Raw genomic sequence first — 11256 nt, forward strand, 5'->3', positions numbered from 1 at the left:
ACAGCAGCGCTAATCACGGGCATCTCTTCAAGAAGATGCTTCCACCTTTGCTGAACTGCGCCAGACGGCGAATAGCAGATCACATTTCACTTTCCCGTCTGAAACAGGCAGAATGCACAAGTGCAAAGTAACAAACCGCCCCGTCAGTTAGAAACAGCCCCTCAGATCAGGCTTCAATTTATAGATAGTAAAGGTTTGCTCTGGGTGGGCCTTTATTCTCAGAAGAAGGAACAGTGGTTGAGAAAGCAACTGACTGTAAACTTATCTTCCAGACAAGCAGAAACCTAATAAGCAATCAAATGAGCAAGGCATTTGCAATCAAATAAGCAAGACATCTTGACGGATCTACTGCAGGTGTATGCAGCTTCTTATTTGGCAGCTCCCCCAGTCATGTAAGTATCCACAGGATTTAAATCAGGTTAATTCGACTGTTGGCTGGAACCAAATGGTGAAAACATATGAGGAAAATGCCTGAGGCCAGGGGCTCCAAAACCAGATAATAATTTAAAATATAACTTGATGATCCTTTGAGTTTGTTCTGAAGATTTTGTGGTGGGATTAGCACCAAAGAAAAAAAGTGCTTTCAAAACAGACAGACACTTGATGTCCCATCTGACACAAGCATGCATATAGGCCATGTCTACACTAGCACTTATTGTCACTTAGGGTGTGAAAAATAGCCCCCCGGGGCTATGTCCATGCTAGGGAAATAAGTCCACTGCAGATACACAATTCTAGCTACAGCAATTGCGTAGCTAGAATCTACATATCTGCAATCGACTTACCTGACTGTACTCACCGAAGAAGCTCAAAAGGGTCCTGACAACCTCCCGTACTCCTCGCACCTCATGAGTAGTACAGGAGTCCCTACCAGACACACAAAATCAAACCCTGGAAGATTGACCCTGAGTGGGTCATTCTTCCAGGGTAGTATAAGCATAGCCTGGGTGTCAACAAAGCATTCGTGTGCACAGTGCTATGGTCGGTGGGAGATGTTCTCATGGACACGGAACCAGCCGCAGGTGGCTGCTATCATGTTGCGCATAAGGTATCTACATGAATGATCTTAGTTACTGGTATGGTTGTGCTGCTGTAGGCTTGTAAGTGTAGACATGGCCTATGGATAAGGTAATTCTGAAAAACAGCATTGGGATTCAACCAGTGGCTATTACAAAGATGCTATAATCTTAGATAAAGTGATTTAATATCCTTATCAGAGAAAAGGAATATGATCCCATACAATCAACAATTTTGTTTCTGGAAAGCTGAAGATGTGATCTGCTCCGACCTCCAACATATGTCCAAGATTTTAAACAAACAATATATTTTTATTAGGAACTAATTGAACCAGCATAGCTAACTCCCCAAAAACCAGTCTGCTAGTGAACTGTAAATGGCAGGACCAGGGCAATTATTTTGCATGTTCTAACTTTGCCTACATGAAAAATTCACCTTTAAAAAACAAAACAAAATATCTTAAAATCATAAAAATATATGGAACAGTTTATTACAAGTGCAATTATATCTCCCACTCTTCCAATACAAACAGAAAAATTCTCAGATTCACTGATTTTCATACACCAGACTTAAAGATTATTTAGACTTAAACGTTTTCCACAGGGGGACATTACTATGCAGTTAACAGATGACGTTTTTAGTAAGTCTTTGCGGAAGTGATCTTAAAAGAAACAGCCTCTCTCTGATTATTTAAGTGACTTCATTTGTATCACCTTTAGCAATCAAGATTCAGTCCATAATTCTTTGTAGACATAATGAATCCTAGCCATCCAGCTACAAAATTGCACAATTATCATAATGAAATAAGCATCAGGGAGGTAGCCAAGTTAGTCTATATCTTCAAAAACAACCAGAAGTCCTGAATTTGTGCAAGATTAGAAGTCCTGTGGCACCTGATATACTAGCAGATATTTTGGAGCATAAGCTATTGTGGGCAAAGACCCACTTCATCAGATAAATAAAAGCATTGTTAACCCTAACTATTTGGTTTTAATGGCAAATGCGCCACCTATCAGATACTGTGGGTGTTGCATGAGTTATAAATTACTCTCTCCCCAAACTAACAATTAACATCATGAACACAGTCATAAACTAACCCTTGTATTCAGAGGAATATAATATGTGAACTGACATCAAAGCACTAGAATTTTCTGGCAGTATAAACAGTATTTACACACAAAAGGAAACCTGGAGTCTTTTCTGAGAGGGCTTTTAAACAATCTATTTAGCATAAAATCTCTGTAGAAATAAATGATATATGCAAACAAAATATGGTGAATAAGAAAATGGAAGATAATCAAGTATGCCACCACTTATTACATGGTGTTCTTCACTAGGAATACATAACTCCAGTGCCTCAGAGGCTGCACCGACTGCCTATTGTTCTCAGGGTTGAGTAAGTTGTGTTTTAATTTGTAAAGCCCTAAAGGACTCAGCTCCCGACTAGTGTTCCCATTAATTGTTTCCATCCATGTACAGAATAAATGTTATGTGCACCACCAACAGAAACATAAGCTGCCAGCTGCAGGCGCTCTGCTAGGCAGCTGCCGAATGTCTCTTGGGCAGCCACTCAAGCGCCCAGCTTACAGGGAACCCTGGACCTGACTACGTAGGAGACACCAGTCTTTTCCTGTGATGCTGTCACAGCTGAGATCAGCTTAAAAGAGGAGGGGTTACTGGCAGGCCACTCTCCATGAAGTTCTTAACTTTGGAATTTACTTCATCATTTGCTACAAAATAACTTACATTTGCTGTCCTCCAGCGTACGCTGCAAATCTCAACTAATAGGTTTTATAAGGACAGGGAATTGCAATGGGGGTCGGGGTGCATAAGAAATACAGTCCCAACTCCTACTCCTGTGCATGTAGTAGCATTATGAAGGTGTTACAGTGCCCCACTGGGATTAAGTCCCTGCAAATACAAAGACAATAGGTACAGCTCCACCTGAGGGAACACCACCACTTCCTTTTTTAAAAGAAAGTAATTAGTTATCTGTAGCATTATTGTTTTCCCCTGAATCCTTGGATATTAGAGGCAATATCTTTTATTTATTGCACAAACTGCTGTTGGGGAAAGAGACAAGCTTCAACCACTCTATGTAAGTTTGAAAAAACGTCGTCTCTTTCCCCAACAGACCTGGAGCCAGTGAAAGATATTACCTCACCTACTTTGCATCTCTGTAAAAGGAGTAATTAGGTCAGCAGAGTAGGAGTATCTGTAAAGAGAAAAAGAAAACAAAAGGAGGCATTTCTGCTTGTTAAAATGTTTGCTATTCCAAACACTCAGGAGGGTCTTAAAACAATAAAAGCTGGGAAGCAGCAGTAAGCTAGAATCCCGGAGGTTGATTCTTTTCTGACTCACAATGGTGAGTGGCTTTCAATGGGTGAATGGCTTTAAACGGGTGCAACTTCAGAGGAGTTACTCCAGGTTTATCACTGTGGACTGCCAATATAGAAAAATTAAGACCATCCTTGTTTTATGTCATTCAGAGTGTGAAACATTCACACATCCCAAGCACCAGTTAACTTGACCTAATCCTAACAAAACAGCAGTCATGTAGCACTTTAAAGACTAACAAAATGATTTAAAGTGCTACATGACTGCTGTTTTGTTTTGTTAGAATACAGACTAACAGGGCTACCTCTCTCTTACTAGTCAACATTCAGTGACCTAACCCTAGGTGTAGACAGAGCTAGGTTGGAATTCTTCCATCTGCCCAGCTACCATTGCTGATCTGACAGATGGGTTCACTACAGATATGGGGTGGGGGGCAATTTCATCACCATAGAAAACACCTGCACTACAGCCACAGTACTAATACTGCATGCCAGTAGTGTAGATGTGACTTAAGTATGTCAGGCAGTCACTCTGTGCTGTTTTGGGTCAGTTCTCTGGAATTCAATCCATGTAACTAGCTCTCACATGAAACTAGTCTACAGAAACATTTGTGTATTAGCATGCCCCAAAGTGGATGAAGTTCAACCCTTGATGTGTTCTCACTTATTAACTTGTCCATCCATTACATGCAGAAAACTCACCAGAAACAGTGTGCAAATCAGATGCCGTCCCCTTGTTTAGCAATTCATACTGGAAGCCTGTAATTTTTCGGCTAATGTCCTGCTGAGGGGTAGCCTCAATAAACAGGCCCCCCTCATCATAGCCAAAGCAATACACTTTACTGGGGCTGCGATCTCCATCTCGGACCAATAGTTTCAGTTCTCCAGTTTTTTCCAAATAAATATTTGCTCCTGCAGAGTTCTTGAAAGGCTTTATGCAAACAGACAAATGTTTGTAAGAGGCAGATAATGTATTGGGTCGAAGATTGACTATGAGCGCTCCAGTGGGATACATCCATTCTATTGATCCTTCGGAACAGCGGAGGTAGACCTGTTCAACATCCTTCTTATGCGACTCATGGGTTAAGCCACTAGGGAGAAAGAGAACAGGGAAGTTAGATGAGTGGTAGAACTATGTAAACACCATTCATAATCTCAGAGAAATGGCAAGTCAGCAAAACTCTTTATAGCACTACCAAGCACAAGGGGACTGATTCATTGTAATGGTTGACAGGGATCATCTTGCAAGATCAACACCCTGAAAATTGTGGATATTTTGGGCTGGGCTCTAAAAGAGCTTCAGACAAATCCACAAGACATGAAACCCAAATGAATTAAGAATTAACTTTTCCTATTTCCTATGCAAAAACACCCCCACAAGAACTGCACCAGACTCTAATGACACTGGAAAAGGGGTGGACAAAAGTGACGCAAAAGGGAGAACATACAGTTCATTTCCAGTGAAAGGTAAGGAATGGACTTGTATCTCACTTCCAAGTAGACTAAGCTTAAACTGTCCGATCTGAGGAGCCTCCACTGCCTGAATGAGGCCTAAAACCAAGGACAGCCCTAAAAGGCGATCTTCCACATGTTATTGATATATAGTCCTTTGGTATTACTGGATATAGTGGATGGTCTTGAAAACCCGGACACGCGTGGGCAGCCTAGAGGGGTTGCAAGAAATGACACAAAATATGCAGTGTTGTCTCTAAATTTTTCAGTAAACTTATTTGAAGGAAGTGGGTAAAAAGCACTGGACAAGTAGTCAGAAAATATGTATTCCAGGCCAAGCCCTGCCACTAATTTGCCATGCAGTCACTTCAGCTCTGTGCCTTTGTTTCCCTTCCCATTCTTTGGGTATATGTCCCAAGCTCAGAGACTGCCTCTCCTTCTGTGCTAAGCAGCATGCAAGCGACGTGGGCCCTGGATTTCCGCTGAGGCCCTCAGGCTCTCCTCCACAAGAAATAATTAAAGTTTGACAGTGACATTTAAGAACAAAAACCAACAACTGTGTTGAATAACATTTATTCTAAGACAATACTGAGTAGGCAGAAAAATGCAGTGAATAACTCTGAAGATTTAAGAACATGAAACATTATAGTGGAGATGTGGTACTGAAAAATAAAGTTTAAACTTTCAGCTTCCCTTTAGTTTCCTTTTGGAAGCCTTAAAAAGTGAATTTCTATAGCATATTCCATCAGAAAAATCTCAAGCATATTTTATAAATATTAAGTAATTAAGCTTCACAACATCTCCATTTTATAGATGTGTAAACTGAGGCATGGATACTTGTCCAAGGTCATACAGGAAGTACATGGCATAAATTATAAATGTGAAATTCTGGTCCTTCAACACATATCTCCAGCACACATCTCCCTCTCCCCCACTTCTTTGGTATAGTTAGGTAAAGAACAAAATGATATCAGAGTAAAACTTAGTCAGCAGTTAGGCAAGTTACAAGAAGCCACGTGTAAAAAAGGAGAAAAACAAACCAACATATGGTTTGCATTTACTGTTGATGTGACTCATTAATACTACTGTCAGTGTAAACCACTTGATAGAGGTTACATGAGGAAGCTCAGAAAAACTGTTTTAATAATAATACAGTCTACAAACATGCTTTCGAATAATCCTGAAAGCCACATCAAGAGCACAAAGGATGGGGGGAGAGCAATCAGTTCTTGACCTTTACACTCTTGCCCTCAGATGCACAGTAGTCTTTGACATATTCAAGAAACATTAGTTTCAATGAGCTATTTCATAGTGACAGCCCATTTATAAATCTTGTCCACAAAAACTGATTTTTCAATACTCTGTTTGTGTGATGACACTCAGCCAAAATCAAAAATGAAGACAGCAGTGTTTTATTCCTTCTCTGCCAGTGAATAAAGTGTTCCAAAGTATAGTGGGAGTGGGATGGGCAGTGAAATTCACCCCTCAGTAGAAAGACTTACGCATCACAGAGATCCCACATGGACTCTCAAACTAAGACTTAGGTAATGCATAGGACCTGTGTGGGTCCTTTGCACAGGAGTGAATTTCACCCTAGAAAGCTTCTATTAAAACATACGGGTTACATCTACACTAGAAGCACCTGTCTACAGAAGTTACTAAACTTCTGTCAAGAGATCATGTCAACACATAAAAGCGGATCGATCTTTTGAGCCACTCTGTCGGCAAAAGGGCCCCTGAGAGCGCCTACACAGCTTTTTTGTCAACAGAAACTGTTGACAAAACATATTTTGTGTGTAGATGCTCCACAAGTTTTGCTGGCAAGGATGCTGGGCTAGATGGGACCTTATCTGACCCAGGCTGGCTGTTCTTATGTACAGGAACCTGCAGTCTACATCATGCTCTATTATAATGGAGTTTCAAAACTTGAGGTAAACCTGCAAAATATTGAAGACCTAGTCCAAATGAAATTGGAACTTGCATAATACTGCCATCTATCACCATAGTGAAAGTTTGTTCCATTTCATTTTTACTTGTCAGTGTCCAGCAATAACTTGTCCTACATGTACATAATGCAGAGGTCATAAAAGCTATTTTGAAGTTAACTTGAGGTTTTTATTTTATTTTTAAAATTTATGGCATTGCACATCAGGTGTTTTATGGCTGTGCCGATGACTGAGGCATTTCCTCTCCCTGCCCCATTGTATTGTTTGTTCTAGGAGAAGGTCCTAATAAATAAGATTTCCTTCTACAGGTCCCAAGAGACATACATTGATCCACTGCACTTGTCTATCTGATGTTCACCCATCCTGAAATCTCAAGAAGTCACATAACTGCATGTCTTGGAAGATCCACTACTGCCATTTGTGAAATCTGTCATTACAGATGACAATGCAACAGGCAATGTTTGGAAGATGAGAATGCATCCACCATAGCAGCAGGAAAGATTGCTGTGTAAAAGAAAAGTGCGCCTCTTACAACCATAAGAATGGCCATACTGAGTCAGCCCAAAGGTCCATTTAGCTCAGCATCCTGTCTTCAGACAGAGGCCAATGCCAGATGCCCCAGAGGGCCTAAACAGAACAGGTAATCATCAAAGTGAGCCCTGTCCTGTCATCCATTTCCAGCCTCTGACAAACTGAGACTAGGGACACCATTCCTGCCCACCCTGGCTCAGAGCCACTGATGGACCTAACCTCTATGAATCTGTACCTCTCAAAGCACTTTTAAAAATGGGAGAAGGCAAATTTGTCTCCTTTTATCAGATGGGTAAACAGACGCCCAGAGAGGCAAGGTGACTTGTCCAAGGCCACACAGCCTGTCCAGGGAAGAACTGGGAAGAGACCAGGGCTGTTCTTACTCCTAGGGCTTGTCTAAACAAACACTTATTTAGTGGCAAGCCAACAGGTAAATTGACCTCACACAAGCCTGCCACACGTTGTCTCTGCAAAGCACCCTGCTGCGCACTAACGGTTCCCTAGTGCACTTTGAAATGTGCAGCTTTGACATGGGAGTAGATCAAAGCATGCTAGTGTGTGGCTGCAGGTTTCATGCAGACACTTACGAACACAGCAGGGGCAGATTTATACCCCAGCTTGTCACGAACTAAGTGTACTCCTAGACAAGCCCACAGCCTGAGTTAAAAGCTACACTGGTCAGGTTTCAGTGGGGTCAAAACAGCACTTTTCGCTCAAAGAAAATGGGCCGTCTTTATTATAAACAAAATAATTATGAATACTGACTGGACCACACCATCGTCTTTGCCCACGAAAGCTTATGCTCAAGGGTTTGAGGTCTCCATTAGACCTTTTAATGCAGTGCAAGACCTTGCTAAAGACCCCTGCAGTGTAAGAAATTAGATTGTACATTATGGCAAACTTTCCTTGGCAAATCTGAGACACAAAGAAATCGTGGCAGAGATTTTTCAAAGCTGCCTAAAGTTATATGGACTAGACAATTTTCGCTAAGCATCTGGCAACAATAACCTACAACTAGCCTACAAGAGTGACAGAGTGTTTTGATTGTCTACAGGAGGAAAGCTGAATTCCCAATGGCACTTAGACTCCAAGCCGATAGGCACCTATATATAGCCTAGACAAACACACAGCTATAAATACAACTAACTGGTTGCAAAAATGCTATACTTTGCATAGAGAATCCCTTCCTGACCCCAGGGAGCGAAGAGCTTGTGCCTTTAAGATTTGATTGCCCCCTTGTCCTCCGTCTAAAAAAGTTAATTACAGTACCTATTGAGCCTTAAGAAGTACAAACATTTTTATGGATTGGGAGGATGACGCACAAACAGTAACCATAAGGTGACAATTAGATGATAATTGAAGGGTATCAGTCCTTGACTCTCTACCTCCTTTCAGAAGGTCTAAGAGGTCAGCTTGAATCTCTGGGTGATTGCCTTTGTCTCAATTCAGAATTTGCAGAATGCAAATGATACATATGCTGCTCAATATGGGCAGTTGCACTTATTTTTAAGAATTCAGCCCTTCTGCTCTTGCATAACTGGAAGGAGCATCACGAATGGTGTCATTTCCTTGCTGAACAAAAATGGGGCTGACCTGGTGACAATGGGGAAATTCCAAGCTTGGGTCACTAATTCCACCCCAAACTCTCAGTAGCAAAGAATGACTCTCATATGTCCAGCTCTAGGTGGGCTGTGGGAGGGTCACCAGCTCAGATCGGAAAAGGGGGGCAAGAGTCCTAAAAAAACAAACTGGATTTTTCTGTGGGTGTTCATGATGTTGCTGTCCATGCTCTAGGCCTGGCTTATGCAAAGTTGTAACACTCAGAGTGGTGGAGTTGAGGTGACAGGGTCTGCCCCCAAACAACAGAGCCCCAGGGCTAAGAGCAGATTTGTTAGGGACCGGCTACTGAAATTGACAAGGCTTTGTTCTGTATCAACTGCACACACACATATACACAACTGGATTTACAGTTCAACATTTTACCAATTGCCTAGAGGTACCAGAACTTCATAAAGAATTGCCAGTTAACTCTGTGCATATTTCAGATAGCTCAGAAAAATCTAGACCAAGATTAAATAAATCTACATTTCACTGCTTTCAGCTCTCTCCATTCCAAAATATCCTTCCATTGCAAGTTAACCTAAACTCTTGTTTTAATAAATTCAGATTGAACAAGTGTGACAGGGTTAATGTAATAAATTCATGCACTGTTACCCCCATTAAAAATTGGCTTAACCAAACATAAAGTAATGTGGGTAAGTAATTTAGCAGCAGTTTTGATTACAATCTATGGGTTGTGACTACACAGGGTTTTTTTGGAAGAGGTTGCAAAACCACGAAGACACATTACATTTATTGCAGAAGATGAAAGTTTAGGAGCCAAACGCTGTGTTCAAAAAGTTAGAAGAGTAGCGGCAGCCAAAGAACAATGGCCTAGAATCTGCCCTCAGTGACACTGATGTAAATCCTCAGCTCCTGCACTGAAGCTACTGAATTGGTGACCCAAGAGTGTAACTAAGATCCGAATCCGGCCCAGCAGCTTTCTGCATTGGGGTGGGGTAAAGCAGTGAATTCTACAGAAGGGCAAAATCTGAATGAAGGCAGGTAAACTGGCAACGGGACATGAAAAGAGCTGACTCTCCTCCCTCTTCCACCAGTGTAACTCCGCCGAGGGCAGAACTCGGCACGCACCGTCCAAATGCTTTGAACCGAACCGAACCGAACCAAATACGAGGTCACCCCCCTCTCACGAAAGCAACAATATCCGACTCAGGCAAGCCCGCAAACTCCCTCTGTGCCTGCGCCGGGCACCGCCAACGTCCCTCCGAGGAAGGACTCGCAGGTGTACTGCGTGGCAGCGAAGTGACTGGGGCGGGAGCTCCGGGACGGGGTGCGGGGGCTCAGCCGCGGAACGCCCGGCGGCCAGCAGAAATACCCGGCCCGGGCGCTGCGCTGCTGCCGGGCGCTGCTCGGGGAATGTCAATCAGCCCCTTTCTCCCGCCGGCACAGACCTCGCGCGCCCGCCCCGGGCGGAGGGATCGGGGCTGCCCCAGGGCCGGATGGAGCCTTCTCGTTTCAGGCGCAAACCGCCCTCGGGTGGGGGTCCGGGAGCTCCCCAGCGAGCCCGCCGAGCCGGGAATCGGGGCCCCCACCCGGCGGCGAGCCTCGGCCGAGCCGGAGCCCGGAGCCGCGCCACGGGGGGGCAGCGCGCAACAGCCCCGGCGCGCCCCGTCCGCCCCCAGCCCCGGGGCAGAGCGACACCCGGCCTGGCTCGATGCCCAGCCGCTGTGCACGGCGAGTGGGACCCCCCTTCCCCCCCCCCGGGGGCCGCCGGAACCGACCGAGCGCGGATGCGGCCGCGCTGCCCGCCCCGCCCGCGGGAAGGGACATGCCCCGCCGGAGCTCGGGACATGCCCCGCTGCAGCCGCCCCGCCCTCCCGCCAGGCCACCGCCGGCTCTCACCTCCCCTTCCAGTTGCACAGGTCGCTGGAGTACTGCGCTGCCCCGCGGCCCCCCAGCAGCAGCCCCAGCAGCAGCGGCAGCAGCCCGGGCGCTGGAGCGCCCCGCATGGTCCCTGGCAGCCGCCCCCCGGCTCTGGTGCGCGGCCGGCCAGACGCGCTGGAGGCGGCAGGAGAGTCCGCGGCGCGCCGGGGGCTCCCTACATGGTGCGGCCAGCGGGGCGCGCAGATGCCGGCAGAGCGCCTACCCCGTGCCCATCCCGCCGGCCGCTCGGCTCCACTGGCTCGGACCCGCCTTCCCCGCCTCTCCAGCTGGGGGGGCGGGCAGGGCCCGGCCTCCCTCCGGCCGCCCACAAAACCCGGCCCGGATCGCGGCGCGCGCGACCCGGGGCCCCGCCGCACGTGAGCCTCTGGCGCTGGCTGCGGCCCTTCCCCCGCCGGCTGTGCCGCAGCGCCTGGGAGGCGGAGGGCGTTTGTTAGTAGGTCGTGAGCGTTCCTGGGTCACCCCTCGGGGAC

The 11256-nt window shown here is 45.5% G+C and overlaps 1 protein-coding gene across 1 annotated transcript in view; it reads right to left on the reverse strand.

Moving 5' to 3' along the window:
* METRNL (meteorin like, glial cell differentiation regulator) overlaps window positions 1–11007 on the reverse strand; it is a 30206-nt gene extending 19199 nt beyond the window's left edge. The window contains exons 1-2 of the mRNA XM_075014498.1: window positions 10745–11007; window positions 4056–4444 (exon numbers count right to left, since the gene is read on the reverse strand). Coding sequence (XP_074870599.1) covers window positions 4056–4444; window positions 10745–10851 — 496 coding nt within the window. The 5' untranslated portion in view covers window positions 10852–11007. The remainder of the gene's footprint in view (window positions 1–4055; window positions 4445–10744) is intronic.
* Window positions 11008–11256: the final 249 nt, after the last annotated feature.

This window comes from Carettochelys insculpta, chromosome 20 (assembly GCF_033958435.1).
Source record: "Carettochelys insculpta isolate YL-2023 chromosome 20, ASM3395843v1, whole genome shotgun sequence".
Lineage (NCBI taxonomy): Eukaryota > Metazoa > Chordata > Testudines > Carettochelyidae > Carettochelys > Carettochelys insculpta.